Below are 27,416 nucleotides of genomic sequence, written 5' to 3'. Positions count from 1 at the left end.
GGTCACGATTCGATTCGATACCGATTAATCCCGATACAAATCTATAAATTGATTATTGCAATTTTTTTTACTCAAGTTTCGAAAATACTAATCAGTAAACTTGTACATGTACACTGTAAGATTTGTATGAAAAAGTATTTATTTATCTGAAAATTCAGGCTTATAACTGAGCCACTGCATTTAACAAACAGCTTGCAGTCTGTTTCATGTTTGAACAGCACTGAAATAAAATATTAAGGCTTAATGTTAATATAACATTCTTCCATGCTTAACGTGTAAATCCTAACCCTAAGTAAGACGTTTTGTTGAATATTCCCATAAAATAAATGATGTTTAAAAATCGATTCGTCCGCATATTGAATCGATTCGAGAATTGTGCGCTGTAATATCGCGATATATTGCCGAATCCCTTTTTTCTAACACTCCTACATGCTACAGTCACACTTTTGCGACAACAGCTAGTTTTCCTGCGGTCGTCAGTCTCCGCTCTAATGAAACTGTGTCCCCTTAACACGAAGTAAATTCAGAAGATGTTGGTTGATAGTGTGTCACGTTGTGATCGATTCATTCAGTATTTTTTTTTGTCCAGTTCCCACAGTTGAACTATTAGTATATTTATAATTTTTTTAATCTTTATTTATTTACTTTCTTTTACTCAATCGTTGTTGCAAAATGTCTATCAGTAAGAGAGCGTATTTTCATTTCAGTCATTTTGACTGAGTCGAGAAGTTATTGGAATTCTTGTAATTTAAAATTGTATTTACTCATTCATTGGATGTTTAATAAAGGAAGAAACTCATGCTAAATAAAAATGCATGGCACCTCTAACTTGTGTTTACGCAGTAGAGTGTTGCTCTGTCCTTGTGACATAAGGCTTTTGTGCTGAACTCACCCATGCAATGTTGTGGGCCCATCAATTATGTCATAGGGGGAAAAATAGGTTTCACCACACACAGCAGGTTATATGGAGTGTAAAACATTAGAAAAATGTGTCTGCAACATCAGAGTAACATGTTTGAAGTGAAAAGGGGCTGGATGGGTGGGGGAGTTAGAGACACTCCCAAAAAGGGAAGAGTCCTGACAAGTGATTTTGTTTGAAGGCATTGTAACACAGTCAAGTGGGCAGAGAGGCTTTCTATGGCCCGAGAGGCAGTCCATCTTGCGTCCAGAATACAAGCCGGTTGGAATGGACATATGCTTTCCACGGGATCAAATGGAGCAGAACTCCCAGGCTTTTGTGGCACTCCCTTTTTGGGGGGCACAAGAGAAGAAAAGGCAAATCTGTTGCCGGGTCGTCGTCCCACTGGGGACCCACAAAAATCACATAAAAATTCACCAGCCTATTTCTTGCAAGGCTTTTTTGTCCTGAGTCTTATAATAAAAGGGGTGTGGATCCAGTTGGCCCTAATGGCTAAACCACCTACTTCTTTTCAGAGTCAGGAAGAGGCTACATACGCTTGCACACTCCTCATTGGTTGTACGAGCATGGAACAGCCATCCATCACGGGGACATTTTTGAGCGCTGAATGCAGGACAATGCGGGCCGAGTTGGGAAGAGATGTTTTGCAACAACACTCAAGCCCCTTCTGCTCCCTTTAAAGGGTTCTTTCACTCTTTTAGTGCATGAAAAGCCTTGTCCAGATTCTTGCTGGATAGCAGATTGGGATCAGCACCTCACCCTCTTGCCAGTAAAAAGCTTTTTGCTTACTGGGACCAAGGCCAAGCATTCTGTACTTTGCAGTGGTTAGGTCAGAGTCATACATGTGTCCTAAACTTGCGGAACTGCTAAACCAATAAGAAAAAAGAGGGAATGCTATTCATTTGTGATTGATCTTGTTTCTCAGATGTTTGATTGGCTACAAGATGTCTGTATCGCATCCAAGCGAGAACAATCACAGACCAGAAATCCATAGCCTTTCAGTTTTAAACACAAACTTTCAACATCCCTACAACTAGAGAACCGCTTCCACCGTCATGTGCATCCCCTTGCAGATAGAGAGATCCGCCGGGGCTGTGTTAAATGGGCAAGATGTAGGACGGTGTAATTAACGCTAGTCCTTAAAGCGGGCCTGCTTTGGCTCCACCGGGAGCGCCCGATATAGCGCTCATTAATTCCTATTTGTGCATAATGAGAGGGTCATGTTAGATGTAATAAATGACTTTTATTTGGGCGAGAGCTGCGGGGCGGCATCCACTGCTGGCTAACAGTCTCATAAACACCCTTAAGCATCTCTCATCAGCCTCGTAGGGTGGGGAGCGATCACATCCAACAGGCATAATGAATCAGGTGTAGTGAGAAACTCTTGAATACCCCTTTCTAATTAAGTGCAGACACACGCTGCATGGTTTGCGTAATATTAGACTCATTTAATACTCGCAGTGTTTTCCCATCTTCCGATGTCGATTGTAACCTCGTTCACAGGCATTGTTCAAAGGTCCGTTAAACTCATGTCATAAGCAATTGCAAATGTCATGAAAAGTAGCCTGAAATTGATTCTCTCTTCCTTTCAGACTAAAGTCAAATCTAATTAGATCCTCCATTCCTCACGATAATTAGTTACACGGCGTAACTCAAGTCTAAAGTGCATTTTCCCGGATTTCCCATTTAATCCCCTTGATGGAATCAGATTGTATCAACTCGAGTATTCCAGGACTGAATTATTTTAGGATCATACACTGTATACAGTATGTTGAACATACAGCGTTCGATGCAAAAACTGCTAGTGTCACTAACCCCTTTTGCCAGATTAAAGCAGAGGCCATTTTATGAAGTGCATGACTCCATAATCCAATTATGTTTCAAGAGATCCTTTGTGGTGTGCGCCATTGTCTGTTACGTTTAGTCATGTGGTTGCTCTGGGGGGGTTTCTAGGGCATCTTAATCATGACAAAGCTACTGTATATTGAACAATCAACCCAAATCAGTTGAAGGTTTATAGGCTGTTTAAAAATGATACATTCCAGAACACTCTTCAACATCCTTTTATTGTTTTACAAAACTACCCATATGAAATACACACATGGAAATGATCCTTAATAGTTTGTTGCAGCAACTTCTGAGGAAATTGCTGCAATCAAGACATTTTTATCAATTAGACTTGTGCACCTATCAACAGGCATTTTGGCAATGTACCTTCCCCAGGCTGTTTATTTCAGCTCCTGTTGAATCAGGTTTAGATCAGGACTCTTTAAAATAGTCCATTGTTTTGTTCTTAAGACTTAAGATTTGTATTACCATGTTTTTGAGGTCTTTCACACGTTGAAGGACTATTAACCAGCATCTGTGACCTAAGATGAACACATTGAAACCATGAATAAAAAAATAAAAAATAATAAAAATAATAAAAAATAAAAACTACCCCCATTTAAAAAACGGTCTAATTTTTGGGTATGATTTGTTTTGGCTAGCTGTCTTTTAATGTCAAACTTTTCTCAGCCACTGAAGCACTTTTTAACACAAACCCTCCTTTTCCCACGTGTCGGTACGACACAGGAGGAATAAGCAGATCCCCTGCAGCCAATGCCGTCGAATGCGATTAAAGTGAAGCGGTGATTAATCTGCTCTGCCCCATAATTCCTCTTTACCACTTTAATGGATGTTATCTCTCCTCCTCTTGAAGGTTTATCTTGCAGATCAGGGCCAAGGATGAGGAAAAGGAGAGGGTGGCTGTGGGTAGGACGATGGATGAACGGGTGGTGGGCAAGCAAATCAAATCAAATCCGTACAGAGGTAAGTAAATGAATACGTTGGTAAATAAGTAAGCAAATAAATAAATGTGGGGGATTGAGCGAGCTGCTAAGCGGATAAGGCAGATCAGGCTTTGTAAAGTGCTCATTTGTTTTCTAAGAAGACGTGACAAGCCGCTTTTTAAAGCCTGTAGATACAGTAAAAAAATAAAAATACACTGTCACACAGACAAACAAAATAAATGATCCAAACCGCTGTCAATAAACATCCACCACCCACTCGCGGCGGGGATAAGCCGTCCTCCACATCGAATCAGACAGACACAGGTACAAAGACACAAATGTGCTTTTCTTCTTAATCATATTTCTTTTCAAATGAGCAAATTTTCTTTCGCTGAATGACAGTGATGTAGAACAGCCTTGTTGTTTCCGTACTATGACACAATCCAGAGCCCACAGCACTGACACAAACTTGATGATGTCGCTCAAATGTTCTCCAAATTCCAAAAACAGTCCTCCACAGCTGCAAAACAATCGTGGGAAATGCTATACAGCTTCACTTTAAGGACAAAAACGTCTTTATTTAAGTCCATATCCCACAGGGCATGAATATTTGCAACCATTAGTGAAGGTAGTGAATGTGTGCTCCCGTCAGAGTTAATCAGGGTTCGTTCAAGGTTCGCAAATGTTCGTCTAGTGTATTAATGGTCTTGTTGCAAAAGATTTTGGGGACATGCAACAAGAAAGGCCATTAAAACTCCAGGGCCAACTTTTGCGAACTTGAACGAACACTAACGTGACATTTGCTAGCATCACAAATGTTCGAGCTGGAGTCTATCTCACCTGAATTTGGGTGAAAGTTGGGATGCACCCTGGACTGGTTGCCAGTCAAGCCAGTAGATAAGCAACCATTGAAGCTCACTTTCACAGAAATAAAAAATAAAAAAATCCCATGAAAGTACGGGGACAAAATGTAAACTCCACACAGGAAGGCCAAAGCCGAGAATTGGACACCTAAACTCACTGTGAAGATGACATGCTAACTATTTGGACACTGCACTACACTACAAAATTGTAAAGACCTACCCATAACACATTCTGAATCAAAACAATCTTTTTTTTTTCAGAAATATGTGCAAAAGCTACCTAAAATAGTACTCTGTCAAAACCGAACAGTCCTGACTACATTCGTCTGACGTGGCCACAATGCAAGTGGACTGTAACACCAAAAAGTTAATTTTAATTCTTATAGCCTTTGTTTTCTCAACCCAGTAAAATTAGTATCTATCATACATCTTCAAGGACTGGCATCTTCAATTAAACCAACACATGTTTTTTGGAATATTGGAGAAAGCAAAGAAAACCTTCAGAAACACATGCAGAACATGCAAGCTCCTCACAGGTAGGCCAAAATAGAGATCAGAACCCTTCGAACAGAGATGCTCACGTGTTAACTAACAACTCCACCTCTGTGCACAATATACTGACTGCAAATACATGACGGTATCCTGCTGATTTCAAAACTACCCACGTTTTCTTCCCACAGCATTATGAATGTATTGGGGATTTCCATTTTTCCATTTCATTAATCTCAATGTACTGTACTGTATATAGCATGTGACAGTATATCAAATAGAGGCAGGGTTAAACTTGAGCTCACTGTGATTGTACATAAGACAAACAGCATTGTGACGCGCCATTCACAACAAGCACACACGTCCAAGGTACAAAACTGCCGTCCCCCATTTCTCCAGGTAACACAGACGCTCACTGGGAGCCGCCACGTGAAAATTCTCCAAAGGGGTTTAAGCGTTTACGCAGAACACTATCAGGCAACTCTTGAAAATTCAGCTTACCCTGTTGAATGGGAACTTCAAAGGGAATGGCAAATACCTTCACGGCGCGACACTTTTCTCCCCTTCTCTCCTTCCCGGGCTGTTTTCCATTCGTATTCACAAACGGCTGCTGCAACATGCGTCACTGCCCGCGTATTTTCCTATTTAAATGAATAATAACAATAATCTTGGGGTAATTTCTTGATGTCTGAATGGGACAATGCAGGAAGGCTGTGGGTAAACAAGGCTGCACAATTATTGATTGCAAGACTATAGAAATAAACACAAAGAAATGTACTACATATACAACAAGGTTGAATGTTATTTTTTTCACAAGAATACAATAAAAGCTGTAAGCTGGTACACAACCATAAAAATGCTCAAATAAACAGACAGATAATGGTGGCATAATGAGCCATATACACATGCAACTAACCTTTGTTCCATGTGTGTAAATGGTTAGAAACTAAATCTACCTGGTGACACAAATACCATCATTAAAAATATATTTATACATGATCTAAAAACCCACAACAGCCATAAAAGAAAGATATTGCTTAATATTTTTCCTCACCTTTATACTATTGGTCAGTCCACACGTGGGTGTTATTTTTACATTTTATTGACCAATCTTAAGAGTTGAAAATGTCCTTGCGCTCTTTGACGACGCAATGTTACTGGTTAAACAAACCTTTCGTTTTTTGGGATCTCTTAAAAAATGATGATTTTGGGAAAACGAGGATTCCGCCCGACGCCAGCAATGTGCTCACTAAATGTTTTCAGGAATTTCATATGGGCTGCATACGTGTGAATGGATAGCGGAAAATCATCTGCCTGGCAACACAAGGAAGATTTAAGTAGTCATGATCCTGTGTCTGTGCAAAAAGTCGATACACAATATAAAGTGTAATATAACATGCCTATAGAGAATACAGAAAATCATTCAAAAAGCCATCCAAAATGTAATAGAAAGCACCAAAGTATATAATTTGTAGTGCTGTTAAAGTTTAAATGTTAATTGATTAATTAATCACAAAAAAGTATTGCATTAATCATGAATTAACGCAGATTAATCGCACTAAAGTAAGGTAGCACAGGTTGTGTTTGAGCAATAAACATAATTTCATGCATTAAAGTAAAGCTATTAATGAATGTTTGCATATAGAATATTTGTTCATGTCAAAATATCGGGGTCATTTTTTCCCATTTTAAATTATGCAAGTAATTAACTGATTAGAAAAAGAGGAGGATGAGCATGTGCAGTGGATCAAAAGATGTTGAAGACGTCCTCATAACATTAAAAGTCAAAAGAATTAACACATAACCGGTGCTCTTCAAATTTGTTATTAAGAGATTAATCGTGATTAATCAAAATTCTAAAATGTGATTAATCTGAATAAAAAAGGTAATCGTTTGACAGCTCTAATAATTTGTTTGATTATTGCATCATACTTTTTACTACATTTGTTTGAATAGATTAGAAAAAAAAATCTGTCTGGCGACACAAGTGGGCAAAAAGAAAAAGGAAAGTGAGTGGCGGTAAACATATGCAACGTTTTCTAACATATGCCTTTTTCCCGAGCTCTCCAATAACAGAAAAACAATGATTGCTTTGCTGAAATAATTTATGTTGGGCCGCACACCAGAAAGCTTAACATTTATAATGTTTTACAAAGCCATCAAATAAATGGGAGAGGGGATTAATTGCCCCCGGCTCGACCTTAAAATGATTATTTGGAGCCCGGCAAACTCCAAACTCCAATGAAATTGATACACTTTGATAATTAGATTCTTGGCACTGACCCGCTGGAGTCAATAAAGGTTATTAAGGCCAATTGCTGTCTAAACGCATTACGGGCAGGGGTAAACTGTCCGTCCGAGCGCCCCCTGCTGCCCCCTGCTGCCCCCTCCCTCCCCCCGGCACTACTCGAGCAGCGCCAATATGATAATCCATTTTCCGTCCTGGGGCTTGTGTCTCCACTCTGCCGTACAAAAACCAGATTGGATTCGCTTAACCTTTTCCCGGACTTTGATCAAATGAGCTTAGTGCAATAACATTTACATTGACCCCCCACCTCCACCCGACTTCACCTCCTCTGCCTCTCCACAACACAGACTTACTGTTTCGCTACAGCCTCCCTAGTTAAATTAGCATGTGATTTTTTTTCCTATAAATATGTGACAAAAAACAATTGAGGTGGATTTGGGTGCTAGAACAGTGGACAACGCCAGCTGGCTTCCAAGTTGTTTAAATCTTGAATATTCTACTCACCTAATGAAACCTAACGGAGTATGAACCATACATGCTATTTAAATTAGCATTACAGCGTACCTAGACTTACAAGTACCCCAACTTACAAGTTTTTGGGGTTACGAGATATACTGCTCAAGAGATGTTAAAAGAAAAACTCACTAGGCCACACCCCTTAAAGCAACACAAATGAGCATTTGGTTTTTATTGATTATGGCGGCACCTAGACAAAAGCGGTATTGTTTTCCCTTGAATTTCCCTTGAAAGAACTACATTTCCCATGAGGACAAGCGCTGACCATCGTGAAATCCGGACGGACGTCCAAGGTGCCCGCAGTTGGGCTGAATCACATTGCTTCCAGTGGCCATTTTCTATTTTTTCTTTATACAGCACTGTAACGTTACTCAAGTATGTTAACGGCAGACGGTGGCTGTGATCTTACCTTCTTTATTGTATACACACACAAACGTTGCGCTCCCCCCTCCCTTCCTCCCTTCCCGCGATACACAACTTTTGAGTGTTGCGTGGCTGGTCGGGTCAGTGTGGAAAGGTGAACTGTCAAGGTGTTGGCTATTTATTGCTACCACGCAATTTTCCGATAGCTAACATTAGCATAATTATTTTAGAGTTGAGTATGGAAAGCTACCTACTAAAGAGCCGAGTCCCCATAATTGGCGGCGTCGGTTGGAAATCACCCTCGTCTTTGATCTCACGCCAGCGAGTGAAATCATGTACTCTGCTTTTATCCACATCCAGGTAGGCTTTTTATCATTATTATTGTCACCTCAGACAAAAATCTTCGACTTCCGTCTGTAACGACTGCCGTAAAGCAGTCTGCACGTTTGTAATTTTTTTTTGTGTGTGGAGTGTGGCAGAGTTCACACCATCCACCTCAATGTTGTTTCGTGCCAGTAAAAATGATACAGACCCCCTCAGGCCATGGCAAAGGTTTCATTAATCTAGCTGTAAGTCAACGTTTCATCAGAAGAATTATGAAGATATGAATTGAAGGTTGAAAAGTTAATTAGAGGAGCTTTAAAGGCACACACATACAGTATTATTACACTTTAGAAAACCAGTTTATTTCGTTACATTCTTCAAGATTTATGTTTTATACAGCACAGTGTGATATTTCCTATAATAATATTTAGATGGATTTGGGTGCTGGAACACATTAATGGCATTTCAATTAATTTCAACAGGGAATTTTGTTTTAATGTACAAGGTTGGTCACCGAACTAATTAAACACATAAATCAATACAATTTTAATTTGCAAATTACCCAAAAAGTAAAAAAATATGACTTTTTAGGTGTTTGACCTCTGTGATTAGGGATTGTCTGTCAATGGCGGACCTTGTGGAAGAGCTTCCTTTACATCCAGACACACAACACGGTAATAAAATGGTGGGAAAAAAATTATTTATAGGTGTGACCAATCTTATGGAAAACGGGGAGTGACAGGCTGGGTGAGCCGACATGGCCCCCGACACCATTTCCTGTTTGTTACATCTTGATGTATACAAACCTACTCCGACTGGAGCGGAACCCGTTTATCATTATGAAAGTATATTAATTTTTCCTTGATATAAAAAGATTTTGCTCTAACAAGGCTGCTGTCAAGGCGAGGAGAACGAGAAGGGAGAGCGGAAGAAGAGATTTCGCCACCGCAGCCGGCTCCGCCTTTTTGAAGTCAAGACGAGCCGCCACTGAAGTCGGGGAAAGAGACAAATTAGGGGGAAAAAAAAGCTGTAGTGTGCAGAGCGAGAACTGCTAAATCAATTAAAGTCACACCGAGTGCATACATTAGCATCAATGGCGTGCACATACACACAACACAAGACAGGAAGAAAAAATAGAGAGGAGGTTGGGGAGCTGAAAAAACAGCACACCAGTTTTTTTTAAATGTCTTTTTCTGCCTATTGTGCAATGTGACTCATTGTTGCTAGTTAAAGGGAAATGCCACTATTGTGTGATGGCCTTGATAGCACACTCCTGACGGAACCAGTAAGACAGGTCAATGCCAATCACGGGGGAGTGGAGAACCTTTACGATTAAGAGAAAAATGAAAGAAGAAAAACCCTTTACATCCAGATCACTCTCTCAAACACACATGCACATTACCATGCACGAGCCCATGTTTATGCTCAAGAGCTATATTTGCGTTTAAAAATAGACAGATGAGCCAGGTCATTTGCAGTGGAGGTAAAACATGACAAAAGCTCTAATGTGCACTGTACATAAAACATAGTTTAGTTCGATAGTTAATGATTAACATTTTAACCCGCTATAATTGTGAAAACATGGGTAATTGACGCCCTTGTCCTAAAATTTATCATAATTCCCTATATAAATACAGTAATTTCTAGACTACAAGCCGCTACTTTTTCCACTTGCATTCGACCCTGCGGCTATTACAAAGGTGCGGCTTATCCATCAGATCACAAGGGGGCGCACCATAAAGAAAGCACAAAAGCGTCAGGCTCAAACCAAGTGAGCCCAAATACAGTAAGGAGGGACAGAACGAGAGCGAGACCATTTGCGCCCTCATTATGGAAAAGAAAGTAGCGGGAACCCGGTGCGGCTTATATGTGTAACAAACTCGAGTATTCCCCAAATTTAGCTAGCACGGCTTATAGTCAGGTGCGCCTTATAGTCCAGAAAATACTGTAGTTTAAACCGGAACTATTCCACAAACTGTGATCCCAAATTTAACCCAAACAAATGAATGGCTTACAAAACATGGACTACACGTGCTCAATGTAAACACTGCAACATAATTAATATTGTGTTTATGGAATATGAATTAAGCAGAAAAATACACTAATTTTTAACTATCTCGGGAGGCGGCCATTTTGCCACTTGCTGTCGACTGAAAATGACATCACAGTTCGCTCTCTCTCAAAAAAAAGAAAATGACATCACAGTGGCTGAGGGCTCAGGTAACAACGAGTCGCAACTCAGCTTGCGAACGTCACTTGACCAAACACAGAAATCAGGTGGGATGTAGCATTTCAACTTTTTTGATGCCAATTTCTATTTAGACTGGGTTTTGCTGGCCCAATGACACAAGTATTTAATAACACTTAAAGGGATACTTGACTCATTGAGCATGTTTTGTCTATAATTAATGTAATAAATTCATTATTTCTCATGAACAATTAATATCTTTAAACACAAATTTTGCCACTTGCTGTCAACTGAAGATGACATCACCTGTGCTGAGGAAACAGGCAATGACCAATCATGGCTCAGTTTGCTGACCAAATCCAGAAAACTGATGATTGGTCGTTACCTACTTCCTCAGCACAGGTGATGTCATCTTCAGTCAACAGCGAGTGGAAACATGTGTTTTTAAAGGTATTAATTGTACATGAAAAATAATTAAGTTAATTCATTCTAAACAAAATATTAACTTTTTACTGCTGAATATGGCTCAATGAGTCAAGTATCCCTTTAATAATTTAATAACACAATTAGCTTTTGAAATCTTACAATGTATGATATAATCTTTAATCAATAATGAAACTGCTCGGCGGGCCGTATAAGGCTGGTCCTTATTTTGCCCACGCTTTTGTCTGCATTTTCTTATCTATTTTTTGTTGGGGGGGGGGGGGGGGGGGTGTTATCATGAATGTCATTCAAACAGGAGAGGGGAGTATTTTCAAGACAAGAAGCTAGAAGCCGCCTTCGGGAGAGGCACTTTCCATAAACGCGGCCAGGTTGGGCGCGAGCGCACCACCGCGGCTATACAAACGCACCCCGGTGTGCTAAATATGACAAAAAGATGTGAAAATATGTTTTAATGGTGTTTTACGACGGTGCTTGGAACCTCTGGCCCGTGTGCCGTTTACGGCCTGGGCCCCGCCGGAGCGTTTGACTCAGCCCCCTCCAACGTATCACACCCCATGGGAACTGTTTAACGTCCAAATACTCATAATATAATATTGTGATTTGTTTGATCAACGCATGTTTTCATAATTAGTATGACCATCAGAGGACTAAACACTGAAAGGTCAGCAACACCGTTATTGTTAAAAAAATATATATATATATTTTATTTATAGAAAACCATATGGAGTGTAGGTCATTTCAACAGCTTTACAGCCAAGTGTTGCCTTCCAAATAAATGTAATAAAAGAATGTGAGTGCATGTGTGTGTGTAATGCCGAAGGGGATGAAGGAGGGGGGTGATCTTGATTTAAATAACTCAAGAGAAATGTGTTGTGATCTCACCACAGCCCCCCCCCCACCCCCCTACTCACACACTCCCCAAAAGGAGGAAAATCTATAAGTCACATGCATGAAGTGCTTTTCATCAGCGTATGGAAGAGGTCGATGCATGAGGATGTAAATATTGCTTGCCAGAGCAATAAATGTTGTCTTTCATCACGACGGCTGAATTATTACGTTTGCGCGCCGGGCAAATGTAATATTATTTTTGCATCGGCTCAATGAATGGACAAAATAGAGGGAGACGTAAAACAAATAAACAAACCAGCAGTATGTATATGAAGATTGCTTTATTTATTGTGTTTAAATCTATCAATACAAAGAGGGATATATATCAATTTCTAGTTTATTAAGAAAAATATTCAGATGATATTTACGGTATCATTATATACTTGCTGCATTTATAGATTCATAAAAACTGATCTTAAATTTCCTATATCAGCTCAACACTGTTGGGAGGACATTCAAATGTGGACAAAACATACATCCTTGTTACTTATGTTTACAAACATTGATAACTGTTGTTATTTTCCCCTATTATTTGTTTTCATTTTTATAAGTAGTCTTTTTTAAACTGAACTTTTAGTAATTGTAGCGCACAAACTGCGTATGCTTATTTGTATTGTTATAGTATCACGTTATATTAATGTTGATAAACACACATTACTTGTATTAATTTAATATGTGCTATTAGACTTTTTTTTATGTAATTATTTTTAATAGTGGTCATAAATGTGCTGATTTCTTATGTACAGCATAGTGATATTAATGTTTATAAATATACAAAATGTAGTATCCTTATTAATGTATGATATTTTATCATGTTTAATTTGAATTCTTTTTTAAATTGATCCTCCTTGTGGTAATATTTCAAGTGATATTAATGTTTACAAATACATAAAATGTGTTTTAGGGGAGTTTTAACTTGTGATACTTTATTTTATTTACTTTGTTATTATTTTATTTTGTTTTATTTTTTGAGTCTTTTTAAATTAATGTTATTGCATCAATGTACTCGTACAAGAAAGATATTGAAATATGGACACACCCTCGTATGTATTTCTTAGTCACATTATAATTCATTAAAAACAGAAAGAGATGTCATGATTTTTTGTTTCATGTTGTTTTTCTTTTCTTTTAATAAAAACATACTCATTCCAATTTTCCGTACCGCGGTCTTAGGATCATATGGAAGAATTCCAAATGTAAACACATATTCACCCAGGCTATGGCTTACTTGGCTGCTCCACAACATTAGGAAAGGAGCCGGGTGACACTACAACATGTGGAGCCAGAGCAAGAGAGAGAGAGAGACCTCACATTTCACTTGATGCCCTTCTCTAAATGTGCCTCCAAATCACTCACTTCATCTTAGGGCCCCCAGAGGTGGCGCTCCAGATGAGTTTAGCAAAAAAAAATAAAAAATCACCCACCCACTCACAGCCAGGCAGTGCTTGGACAGTGAGAGGGCGAGAGAGCTCTGGAAAGAGAGTGAGAGAGCGGAGGTGCTCTCAGTCTTTATCCCCGCCTGAGCATTAGATGTGATTACTGCTCAGCTCTGCACACTGACACAGACTGAGAGCTCCTCCAGTCACTGGCGGTGGGCGAGAGACTCAAGGAAACACAGGCAGAAAGAGAGAGAGAGAGAGAAAGCGACAGGAGAGAGCGAGGACGCTTCAGTGATACAAGAGTGCCCCCTGCTGCTTTGAGCATCGTGCCGGTTAAACACACACACGCACAAACACTTTGAGACCAAGCAGTGTTGTGTTCTGTGCGTTTTTGTGTGTAAATGTGTGTGGCACATGTGTACAGCGCGATGCCGGAGACTTAATTATGAGTGTGACATTACAAAGTGATTCCTTTACAGTGGTGTCTGACTAATAGCCGCGTCCCTCCGCAATAAAAGCGTCTGCGAGGCTGCGATTAAACAAATGACACGTCTTTAAGAAGGCGCCCGTCCGTCATGTCACAATAAACACACGCGCAAACGCACACATCCCTCAACGCTCCCCGGACGATGGGCATTTATTGGGCGCCACGTCATTTGTGATGATATTTGTGTTAGCATCACAAGCAGACGGGTATTTACTGTACGTTGGATAAGGTGGTTGATGTTTTATGCTCAATGACTTTTTGCGGAGATTTTTATGTTTTTGAGTAGTAGTAGACATGTATACTGCTTTATCCTCATGCTTTTTTTTCCAATTTTCTTTTTCTTTTGTATATATACTTCTTCTTTTTTTAATCTGTGTATGTTTACATTTTTTTTTCCTTTTCTGTATTTTGTTTGCAAGCTTTATAGTGATTGAGAAGAAAGCTCAAGGTGTAAATTTCGTACAAATCTAACTATACCAAATTCAAAGATACTAAGATTCTAAACATTTTTGCATTTACTAAATTTCAGAATAGTATAAAATTCACAAAAAAAACCTCCTCTAAAAAACGCACAAAACTTTTTGATTTTAATTAATATTTGATATTAAAAAGTTTGATGCATGACTTATCTACAGTATTCAAAGCAATTTTGGAAAGTTGTTGCTTGTTTTTGTGCAACATGAAAAAAACTTTTGTTTTTTATAAACATTTAACAATTGAAGATACATACTGTATTTGACAATGTTGATGATTTAGTTGGATCTGTCAAGTAAAATGCCTAATATCGTATAATTAAAAATTCCCAAATTACGTACAATTCATTATGTCGGACATTTAAAAATATACAAAATAAACTCAAAAAAATAAGTAAACTCAGAATTGTATGAAATTCAGATTTGTAAAAAATAAAAAAACGAATTCCACATTCTAAATTAACTGGGAGAAAACACGTATCTCTAAAATCACCATGAGTTCAAACCGCCAACATTTTCTTAACGGTTATAGCAGCCGTAAACGTATTTTTACACTTTGTGGCACAATTAAAAATTTGGTATAACTCTTACGTGTAATACTAATTAACTGTGCGTTATGCAGACACTGGAGGTACATTGTTTGTTTTTCCATCTTACTATTAATTGCTATTTTACACTTGTGTTGACAGTTGCATATGTCAAATGTTTGTGCAGTTCATTACGGTTTTATGATGTCTTCGCCCCAAGACCAATCATTGCTGTGCTTTAAAACTGCCACATTCCAAAACAGATCATCCCTTGCTTAAGTACATTATTAACTTTCTGTTGTTGTTTGATACAGCGCTTGTGAATGCTCTCATTAAAAAGTGTGTAAGTGTACCGTGTAGGTTTTGTTGGTAAACACTAGATCAAAGGCTCACCATGGTCTCCATAAGCTTCCAGTCCTTCTCCAGTTCCTCCATGGGTTTGCTCCACCAGCTGCAGAAGCGTGTGTATCGCTGGCCCTGAAACCAGTACTGTCGCAGCCACTCAAACTCCACCTGCCAACACACACACAAACACAACGTTTTATGGACTTGATGGCATATAGAAGTAATAAGCCTTTTTGTGTTTTCTGTTATTAAACAAAATTGATCCCTGGTGTAACCATGAACCATTAAATCATGACACTTTAATCCCATCATGGCAATTTAAGGGCGAGCCCGCTATGCCGTTCTCTTCTGTTCTCTCACATGATTTACTTTGTGACAGTAAATTACCAAAGTCAACTTAAATGCTTTTGTGTGAAATAATGTAATACAGGATTTCATGTTCCAACAGTCATTGCTGTTTCATGTGGCAAATAGGAATTGAGAAACAGCAATTTGAAAAGTGTCACCCTCTTACAATTATGTAAAAAAAAAAATCTGATTTTGACAAAAACATAACTTTTTTTCCTGTCAGCATCTGCTCAAATCGGTTACATCTTTAGTTAAACACCCCTAAAATAATCTATATTTGTTTTGGTTTTTCGTGTTTTCTGGAAAAACTGGAAAAAAATGACAGACCATTATTTGAGGAGAGTGTCGAAATACAGCACGACATGGTTGTGGACATGAATTTACGTTAGGTTAAGAATATTGAAAACATATTATCAAAACAATGTCATTTTTTTTAACATGCTATTCGAGCAAAAGAAGACTCAGAATTTAACAGGATTTGTCACAACTGGTCCAAAAGTGTAGACTTGTTTTTTTATGCAAAGTAAAAAAAGGTTAGTTTTTATATCGCAATATTTCAGTGCCGCTTGAACTGACACATTTCACAATCACTAATGTATTTATTTATTTTGTACGGTGGGGCTTAGTCCCTATCTAGTACCTACCTACATTACTCTATTATTTAAAAAAATAAAAATAAATTTGAAAAAGGGCAATATAATTGACCAGTCAAGTAAAATGTAAAATAGTCCATACATGTTTTTTTTAAACATTTCACTTGAAATTAAGGAAAACTTTTTTTTTTAAATAAGAAAATTATTTTGTGAAAATAATTAAAATAGTGGTCTAGCATAATGTCAAGTAAAGTAAATGTGAAAAGTGCCAAATTGTTCATAAGTTTCTTGTGAAAACCTAACAATAACTCACCACAGTACTGCGCTTTCAGCTTAACATGCCCACCAAGTGAACGTAAAATAGTGCTTAACTTTTGGTACGATATCCAACTAAAGAGTCCCCCCCCCCCCCATTTGTTTTATAACTGCTCAGACTACAGAGTGATTAAACAGGCTGAATGCAACACAGTGCTCAAAGTCTCACCCACTTTTGCACCTGAAAGCTCCGCCCACTTCCTACTATCCCGCTTCCCCTCCCTTGCCTACCGATCCGCTCCCGCTCTCCTCCACTGGGACTGTTGTTTTTTTGGGGGGTTCCCGCTCTTTTGAAGTGCTGATTTAATCCTTGCAAGGACGCGGCATATAGCCAGGTGTTTCTAACTGTGCGCAGGTTTCCGTGTGTTTGTTCTTTGCGTCGATGCTGCCTGTGCCCTTTGTTTGCATCCCTGCCTAAAAAGTTGCGGGCGTCAGCGCAGATGTCAACGGGCGCCCCCCCCCAATTAACGCCAAAGCGAAGATGACGCCGTCCTCCCCCAAAACGTCCTACAATGCATCATCGGCAGCCTAAACAAAGCAAGCGGCACTTCATTTTGACAAGTGTACAACAAAAAGTGGAGTTGCACACATTTCAAATGGGTTCCGGGCACTATTGTTCCCTTTGTGAGAACTACTTTGTTTACAGTCTTTTAAAGGAGCTTTTGCCCACATGTAAAACAGACCCTGTTTAACATTAGTTTGCAAAGAGTAGGAACAAGGAAAGGCGGGCAGATGAGGTGTATGTAGGAAAAAAATGGAAAATCCATATTTTTATTTATTGTTTGTCAAAATGACATTTTCTTCTCATTTTTGTTAACCAGTACATATGCATTCATACAATTCCTAATAAGTGAATAAGGAGTGTTGGGACTACACTCACATAAAAAAGCAAAATAATGAGAGAATGAGAATGACATTTTTTATTTTTTTTGTGTGATTTTGTGATTTAAAAAGTTGTATTACTAGAAAAGGGGAGAAAAAGTGGTATACCTCAACTTATGAGTGACTCGACTTGAGAGTTTTAGAGATTTGTTAGCAAAAGAATGGTGGCAGCGTACTAGCAACAGTTAGCAGATAGTAAAAAAGTATTTATTAAGAGGGCAAGTGCTTTCTTCAAGCTGTTTATTGCCATTTCCGTTTGAAAGTCAAACATAAAATACAGAGAATTACAGGTTGTGTACTTAACCAAAACACATAATTTATGAAGGTCCACTAACTTAACATAAACACAATACCATAAACAAACCATTCTTTAAAAAAAAAAAGTTTCCTAACTTTTTATTGCCACGTTGTCAGGTTGACTTTCAAACTAAACATAAAACAGAGAATTATGCATTGTGTATTTAAGACCACATAAATTTGCTTTAAAGTCCACTACCTTAAAGCTAACACATAACGGGAAACGCCATAGACAGACTAATAAAGCTAGCATTGATGTTGCAGTAGTTAAAAACCTTTAAGTTTTTGTTGGTATGTTTTGTGAGGCTTAAACGGATTCATGGTATTTCAATGGGGAAGCATAATATGAGGTGCGAGTGTTTTGAGTTATGAGCATTATGAGAAAAAAAAGATATATATGACCAAAAAACACTTACTGACTAACACAGATCTGCATTAAGATGAGGTCAAATGAAGAGTTTTACTTGTTTTTCACTTAACTGTCAACTTATTTTTGCTTGTATGGCAATGCAGAATGTTAAAATATTACTGATGACACTGCCTATAAAATTAATAAATATTAAAGATAGCTATGGCATTTTTTTTTTGCTTTCCGTGATAAAAATAGTTTTTTAAATTTATAAGAATCAGACGCTCAATTTGAAAGATTCCACAGGTTCCAGTGTTCTTTTTTTCTGTACTATGTGATGTATTATCTAGTGTAGAGGCAGAACACAGAATCATCGCTCTGATCCCAGCAGGGATGACATGCAAGGACCGGGCCGTGTCGGCATCACTCCGAAACCTCTCAGTGTCTCCATACAAGCCGGCCTTCAAAGAAATGTCATCCTTTATGCTCCCCCGTATCCACTCCCCTTCGATCACCGCGGCTCAAACAAACAACAAAGCCGCCGAGGCCCAATATCGGACATCCTTTCCTCCCTTTTCTGTCTTCTGATTGTCTGCCTGTCCTTCCGCTTGGAGAAAACAAACCACTTTGAGCCGCAGTGGACTTTGTGGAGTCGTGGCATTTTGGACTGGAGCGCCCAGCTGAGCGCTACGAGGGTGGACGGGTGCAAAAGAAAGAGTTGTTGGGGTTGTTTTTTCCTCTAGTGGCTCCCCCGAGGCAGTTGCTGTCATCTCTGTAGGTGATGAACACACTAGTTACACATCAGCCGCACGTTATGCCACCTGGCTGCCCACTGTGGCCAAAAAAGACAAAGCTCTCCTTTTTTCACCTCCCATTTAATGAGGCACTTTTTTTCTTTCTTTATGGTATTCCCTTAGTGGACCCGATCAATTTCCAGAGGGATGGGGGGGGGGGGAGCCTGAGGTGGGAGCTGATGAGAGTTGAATCGATCCCATTTTGCCAACTTGTGTTTACTTTCCCCCAGAATGACCTCACAGATCAGGTACAAAAAAAGCCACACGTCACAACCTTGTGCTCATGTGTAGCCTAGCACTTAAACAGCATAGCTATGCTAAGTACCTCAAATTGTCCAATCTCAGGCCCAGCAATATAACTCTAAAATAATGGATTTTAAGTGATGTCTCTGACTCTCTCTTAATGAATGGTATTTGGATTGAAGTGCCCCACTAGCTCCGCACTAGTTGTCAAATGTCTTTAATAAAAAGTATGGCGTAGTCGCAAGTTGTGGTGACAGTGGACAAGATAGTCATCCATTGCTGGAGCTCTCCATGCAAGCCGGCGAGACTTTCTTGTTCACCGACCCACTCGACTATTGAAAGGCATTCAAATAACATTTTGACCTGACAGAGCGTCTGCAGCATGAAATAAATCAATGTGAGCAAAGCGTTTTTATTTATTGATTGATATTTAATTATATTTATTTCAACATGTATTTGTATTTTTATTTTTTGAATCAAATTTTTTATTGTTGTATGTATTTTGACTTTTATTTATTTATTTAGAGATACATATAAATTTTGTTTTTATTTACATTTATATTTACTTTTTATATTTAATTTTTGAATTATAATTTTTACATCTGTTTTTATTTTCACTTGTATTCATTTATTTATTTATTTATTTATTTAGCCATTTACTTATTTTTAATTTTGACAGTTTTGGTCCTCCATAGTAGCCAGTCCGTCACAATATCCAAAAAGAGTTCCTTACCTTAAAATCAGGGATGTTTAGGTTTACAAATAAATGTATCTATTTTTTTTTATACGAGATACACATCAAATGCACAGTATGTTTAATGTTAAAGGATTACATTTAAAATCTAGATCTAACTACTTACAATTTAAATTTATCACAGACAAAATTATCAGATCCCTTTATTGTGCTTTCCTAGTGTATCATTTTGTTTACATGTTGGTCCCTGCAATAGCCTTAAAACAAGCCAATATTATGACACCATTGGTTTGCCCTTCTGTTTGTGCAATACAGCAAACAAAGGATGAACACATGAATTAAATAATAATAACTGTGTCACACTGACTACATCTGGCACAGGAGACACTCATACACAGCAGGAGACACACTTTAAGAGATTACAACAAGATGTCATATGCCCCTCAGGTGAGGCGTTTCAAAGCCGAGCAAAGAGACCTTGGAAGGTCACGTGCGCACTTCCCTCATGAACATGTGTGTTGGGGGAAGAAGCTTGCCCCCCCCCCCCACTTTCAATATTTACCAACATCATTAGCGAAGGGGGTCCCTGAGGGCGTTCTGTCACACACCCACCTGGGAGGTGCCACAGTAGCTTTAAATGGGACAAGGCATTTGTGTCTGGGATTAGCATTTCAAAGGTAAAACATGCATACGGCGACTGTGTGATGATGCTAGGTTGGACCACGCCTTCAAGATCAGTGAAGAACGACAAAAAATTGACTACAAGGGGCTGTTTATATTATTTTTAAACACACAGATGCAATTTGGAATGTTTATGACCACTTGTTTTATTTGTGGACTAAAAGCACTATTTTCACATATTTTATATCACCCTTGTGCTCATTAGGGTCACAGCTAGAACATATCCCAGCTGATTTTGGGCGAGAGGTGGGGTAAAAATCTGAAAAAAAAAAAATGGTTTTAAGACAAATTGTCTACTTGTTAATGCTGTAGATGTAAAGGCATGTTGCGCAAGTTTACGTCACAACTACAGTAAAACTAGCAATGGCATTGCAGTTGTAGCCAGTCTCTACACAGTAAATTATTAAATTTGACTCTATTTAGAGTGGGACCAAGTAGACTCAGTTTTAGAGTAATATTTACACTTGGAAGAGAGTAACAAAGAATTGGAAAAGATAAAAAATGAAAGTGACTCAAGGGTGGAGGAACAAACTCACGACCTTCAGCTTGGGAGACAGCTGATCTACTCCCTGAGCTCCTGCTTTCTGTTAGTATATCGCTCGTGCCAGCTGCAGCTAATTCCAAGATTCCATGGACTTCCTAACTCCAAGAGACCAAAAACGATTTCTCTGTACTCTTGGAGATAAGCAAACAGTAGGAGGGGCATAGCTCAGGTGATAGTGTGTCTCCCAAGCTTGGTAAGGTTGTGAGTTTGTTCCTCAACCCTTGAGTGACCTTTATTATTTGTATTTTATTTATTTTTTTACTCTCTTCCTAGTGTAAACCTTGGCTTACTCTAAAACTGAGTCTACTCTAAATGAAGTCAAATCTACTCTAAATTGAGTCAAATTCACTCTAAAGAATTTACTGTGTAGCAAAGTGTACTGTTCGAATAATGCACTACTAAAATACTAAAATATGTCAATTTCATACATACATACATACATTATAAAGTAAAATGCCGCTATTTTTGTAGAACTTGATCAAAAAAAATCTGTCCAGCTCAGTTACAGTAAGTACATACATCCAAATTCCCAAGTATACACTCGACCTAGGGTTAAAAAAAAAATCTGCTCTCAATTTACTTACATGGATACATAAAGGTGTAATAAAAGAAATTAATACAATTCTAAAATGGAGTTTTCCAATAAAAAAGCTATTTTTCTGTAATATTGGTCATGTTTTATCATATGTATAATTGCTAAATCCCATTGGCCACTATCTTACCTCACCATGTACTCCCGCCGCCTCGTTAGCAGGTGCTAGCTTTGCCGTTAGCGCTTTCCTTTGTTAAAAAGGCCCACAGGGCGGTGCTCAGGTCAGGATGCCTGCACGTCTCAGGCTTGTTCACACTGCGGTCGTCCATGTCAAACACAACCTGCGCAATATGCAGCCTGCCGCACGCCAAACGTGGACCACCGTCATAAATAACACCGCTAACAATACATCATTTAAGTGGGTGTTCTGCTCTCGTGGGCAACTTCAAACAAATGGCCACATCGATCATTGCAAATGCCAAGAGGGGGCCCCAGCCAGCTCCCTCAAACACCCACCCACCATCACCTCAACACATACATTAACATGCAACTGCTCTTTTAAAAATAGCAGTTTGTTTCTGAGTAATTCTGCCTTCAAAAGTATTGAAAATGGGAATATTTTACTTAAATTAGGAAAATAACAGCCAATAGAACAGGAAAATTTGACATGGCAAAAAATTCTTAAAACAAGTACACATAGCTAGCCTCAAAAACTGCCACTGATGTCTTCAAACTGGCGTATTACCTACACCAATAAAAATGTTATTTTAAGCTAAATTTACACATGACGAACAAAACAAACTAAATAAGTTATGACACCTTATTAACATTTTTAAGGGGAAAAAACAGCCTGCTAAGAAGAAACATCTTCACTTGAGATATTTATTGCAGCGTTGCACTCCTGGTGGAAGCACGTTTTTGCTAATCCTAGCAACCTAGCAGATGTTGCTAGCTCAGCTAGCGTACGCTCTCCCATAAAAAAACACACACACAAAACGCAGCCGTATTGTTTGGCTGTACTGAATAATTAATATTGTCTTCAACCTTTAAACAACCTTACGTCAGACTCATCCGTCATGCCGTCTTGTATGGTTCCCAGGATGCTAACGTTGGCTAGGATGTGCGGACCTGGGGAGCTCAGGGGTGTGGAGGGGAGGGCGAAGAGGTGAAGTGCGATATTAACTGTTCGCCTGCGGCGAGCTAGTGCAATGGAGTATCTGTTGACCCCGCAAAACTCTGAGCTGGAGTCCTTCATTGTTGGGAGTGAAAAAGGGTTAGCGAGGAGCGCCGGGGTAAGACTCCATCTTTAGATAACATATGGGGAGGCTGTTGCCATACAATCCATCACAGGCTGGTGCAAATGAGAACAACCTGGACTTTGAGGCGTTGTTTCCCAGAGTGCAAACAAGCAGCTAAGTGGAGGGAGGAGAGCAAGAACGTTATTTTTCGGCAGCTTTAACATGCTAGCAGAAGGCCTCCGGGCACAGTCCCACAATGGAGAAGGAAGTGAGGGCATGTTAAACCAGGATCAAATGCATGTTTATGCTAAGCACTTCCTTTGATGCCATGTTGGAGTCTGTTGTGCAAGGTTTGGGCACACTTGACACCTAAAGTCCCGGTCACTTAACGTTCGCAAGACTCAAAGTAACCCACAAGTCGAACAGCAACACATTCTTGCTCCAACACAGCGTCAACCTTGACTTAATCAAACAAGCAACATTTAGATGTAGAATTCAATTACAGTAATTTCTGGACTATAAGCCGCTACTTTTTTCACTTGCATTCGACCCTGCGGCTAATATAAAGGTGCGGCTTATCCGTCAGATCACAAGGGGGCACACTATAAAGGAAGCGCTAGAGCATCAGGCAGAGCAAAACAAACCAAGTGAGTCAAATTACAGTAAGAGAGACAGAACGAGAGCGAGACAATTTGCGCCCTCATTGTGGAAAAGAACGTAGCGGGAACCCGGTGCGATAACATTAAAACACCTGCAGATTACAGTCAGGTGCGGCTTATATGTGTAACAAACCCAAATTTAGCTAGCGCGGCTACTGTACCCATATATAAACAATAAAAAAGAATAAATACATAAATCAATGTTTATTTACATGTGATGTGATGCTCCCAAATTTTTACGCATTTAGTGCACAGTAAATTAATCAACCCTAACTAAAGTAAATGTCCTGTCGCTAATCAGTTCAGGGCTAAGTTTTATGTTACGGCACTGTAAACCCCACCCCCTACACACACACACACACACACACACACACACACACACACACATTCAAAATGATGTGCAAACAAACAACATACGTCACTCAGACAGCTTTAGTGAGTTATTTTCTAATCTTTTTTTATGAGTAAAACATGTATTTTATGTTTGCTATTAATTTTGACAACTTTGAAGTGTTCTGTTTTCAATCGGACTTAAAATAGCCTCCTTTGATTCCATGTGGTGAAACAATGCTGGTGACATTGGCGGCTTTTCAATCATATAAAAATACGACATTCCTTCCACCGCTGTGAAGTGATGCCGGGGTCACTACAAAACGCACGCACCTCGTTGTGGATCTCCTCGCAGTGTTGCATGGTGGCCGGCCTTAAGGTCTTCAAGCTGTGGGAGCTGGTCTCTGGGTCCGTGTGCAGGTTGGACAGGGCCTCCTGGCACCGTGACTGGATGTAGGTCAGAGTCCCAGTGGAACACTGATGAGGGGGCCGGGGGTGGGCGGGCAAAAGTAACAAACGGTGTGATGCACATAATAGATGATGAACCTGGGTAGCAACACCATCAATCATAAACACATATGTACATTTTTTGTTATTTTCTTATATTTAAAAATGCCCCATTGTGATTGTGATTCGTGCTAATTAACTAAATACCACCCTAAAAGCACGCACAATTTGGTTATTAGAATGGTTGAAGATCTGCAATATCCAGCTACCCAACTACCGTGAAGCACTATTACATCAAAGCTAAAGTGTAAGCGGAGCTGCACTATAAGAAGAAATTAGCATTAGCTAACAGCATGCTTAATTATGTGGTCTGGTGAAGAAGTGCTGACTCCAAAAGTGAAAATATATGTCCTTATGGGGGCTCGCTTTTATCTTGTGGGCCTGGGCTGTTTGAGAACAAGTAGCTACTCACACAACGCAAGTCACAACGCCCAAACTATGCCATCCGTCATCATGGTAGCTAAAGCCCATTGTTTGTACAAATAGGTTTAAGAGGTTTAATCTAACCTCAGCTACTCTGTGGGTGGAACTGAAGCGAGCGGCATCTCCGGCGAGGACGCAGTGCTGGTGGGTGCTGTTCAGGTTATCTGGCAAACAGATAAAATAAGTTAGACATCAAAGAAACCTGTGGATCAGCTACATTAGCTTTTTCTTTGGTTTCATGTGGCATTTTACACCGCTTATATCTATGTTACTTCGGTTTTCTTGTGGTAACATTTTGAGATAATAACTCAAACAGGTTAAACATACTTAACTCATTCATTTCCAGCCATTTTCACTGAAGCAACCCTTTTTTTTACTGGATTTTGACAGATTTTGTAATGCCCACATAATATTCGATTATATTGCTATAAACACATGGAACCTACCAAAAGAAAGATTAGTCTCTTCTTTCATCAGGAAAAAAAAGTATATTTCCATCTGTTTCCGTTTTGCAGCAATTATTACTAGAATATAACTAAGTTTGATCATTATTCACAAATCTGGTTAAAACAGTGGAGAAAAGAGCTTGTTACAACATGGCCCTGGTTGATCTCTTATACTCTGCTACCTGCTGGCCCTTTTTGTAATAACTACCATTCTTCAAGCATCTCTGTTAATTTCAGAGGCTGCATCAAAGCCTTCTTTCTGTATGCTCTAGCATTAAAAAAAAAAACACATTAAAAAAAACTTATAAATATGTCTTTGGGACCATGGGAATATTTAAAATAGAACGTATTTATACATTTTTGTGAGCAAATGAGTTAAACATATTTTAAGCATTAGTTTATGTTAAATTTTCACAAAAACAAAGAGAATTAAACATTTACACAACAAATTGTTCAACAAACATATACTATAAAGTCCGCTAGCTTACTGCTAAGATACGGTAATTATAGACCTTTAAACAATGGCTAATTTAACACCTATGGAGCAGTAACACAAAGAGAACATAAAACAATACTTCCATCCATTTCCTAAACCGCTTACCCTCATTAGGGTTGCTGGACTTTTTCCAGGTAGGATTTTGGCAAGTGGCAGAGTACACCCTGGAGTGGTCACCAGTCAATCGCAGTGCATACATACAACAAACAACACTCACATTCTCTCTGCTCTGTTGGAACACTATCACTGACACTCACTTGGGGTTTGATGTTGAGAGATAATGTTGCATATAGTTACATACATAGTTTTGGAAAGTGGAAAAGTCAGTTTGAGTGTGGTCCAAAAGTAAAAAAAACAATAAAAAAAAACCCACATAGAACAAAATATACAATATACCAGCGTCAATGTGGCTCAAATCTTTGGGTATTGTGCGACAGACTGTGTTGGGTCCACACGGAGCAAGCAGCACTATAGTGTGGTCTCTTAATTAGCAAACAACGCCAGATCACGCTCAATCTGTCGAAAACAGCAGCGCCATACCGACAAACATTTGTCCAATATCGCGGGAGCTTTACGGAAAGGCCTTACTGCTGTTTCCCGCCTATCCTGCCATGTGTTTCTTGTGAGTATAGATGTTCCTCGGTGCTGCCGTTATTTGCCTCATAGACCAATAATTAATTTAGCCGCGACAGTGCTGTCGATGGCGGCACATGTGCGTATTTACACCCGCCTGGAGCGGGGAGTACACCGTCTAATGCCTGCGATTTGAAAGTCAAACAGCCAAGCGCTTTGGGAGGACGATATTATTGTTTGGTGGGAGCGGAGGAAGCGAGAAAAAGACGGCGACAAAGAAAACAACTTTGCCGCCATTTTTTCCCTCCCCTACTCTGATGAGATTGTGACGGATTAGGTCCCCGGGCGGAATTACTCGGCGTCTTTAAAACTGTTTATATCCAATAACAAATTATCTCCATCAATCTGCTCTTTTCTTGGCACGCCGGATGCGTTTGCGGCATCAGGAGGGGAGTTGAGGCAAACTCAATAACTGTAATAAGTATTTATCTTTCTTTCAACCCCTGCGCCTGCTGCCACTTGTCCTCCTTTTTCCAGAAAGCAGGCTTTTAAATATATTGGGTCAACTCATGTCTGCACCCGCACCCCGCTCCTCTGTGCATTGGGAGCTGGGAATCTGATTATCGAACAGGCCCGGTGTCAAGACTTGCATTGTTCCTTCTTTAACTGCCCAAATTCCATTTGGCTGGAGATGATGGTGATTCAATTTGCCTCTAGTGGCTCAGACATTAGCAGTCGAAAAGGGACAACCGGTAGACAAATGGTGTGGGAAAGGTATCGCGGTGTCCATCAGTTTATGTCTATCCATCCATCCATCCATTTGCTATAGCACGAGTGATCTGGAGCCTATCCCACTGACTATGGTCAAGAGGCGGGTTACACTCTTGAGTGGTCGCCAGTCAAAACCAGGGCACGTGTATCTTAAATTCCTCACATTCAAACCTACAGGCAATTTAGAGTCTTCAATGAATATGGGAGTAAATCCGACATAGGCAAGCACAGGGAAAACATGCAAACTCCACACAGGAAGGCTGGAAGTGAGATTCAAACCACAAGCCTGACTGTAGTGGGGTTTCCATCAACCATGAGCCAGATGTGCTAATCACTTCTTCTCATCCCCCGCCTTGTTTCAATCTAACATCAGGACAAAAATACTTTGCATATTGTCTTCTGATAGGGTAACATACAATAAGCGCCAACAATATTCCTTACACTGAAAAGTGAAAAAGTCCTGTCAGGAATGAAAAA

At 39.4% G+C, this 27,416-nt stretch overlaps 1 protein-coding gene across 1 annotated transcript in view; it reads right to left on the bottom strand.

Moving 5' to 3' along the window:
• fto (FTO alpha-ketoglutarate dependent dioxygenase) overlaps positions 1-27,416 on the bottom strand; it is a 148,494-nt gene that overhangs the window by 86,385 nt on the left and 34,693 nt on the right. Inside the window, exons 5-7 of the mRNA XM_086072029.1 lie at positions 24,738-24,817; positions 24,057-24,200; positions 15,273-15,392 (exon numbers count right to left, since the gene is read on the bottom strand). Coding sequence (XP_085928155.1) covers positions 15,273-15,392; positions 24,057-24,200; positions 24,738-24,817 — 344 coding nt within the window. The remainder of the gene's footprint in view (positions 1-15,272; positions 15,393-24,056; positions 24,201-24,737; positions 24,818-27,416) is intronic.

This window comes from Leptonotus elevatus, chromosome 3 (genome assembly GCF_054856555.1).
Source record: "Leptonotus elevatus isolate MCC_2025b chromosome 3, RoL_Lele_1.0, whole genome shotgun sequence".
Lineage (NCBI taxonomy): Eukaryota > Metazoa > Chordata > Actinopteri > Syngnathiformes > Syngnathidae > Leptonotus > Leptonotus elevatus.
Note: the sequence above shows the minus strand (reverse complement) of the source record. Positions and strands in the feature narration are given on the sequence as shown.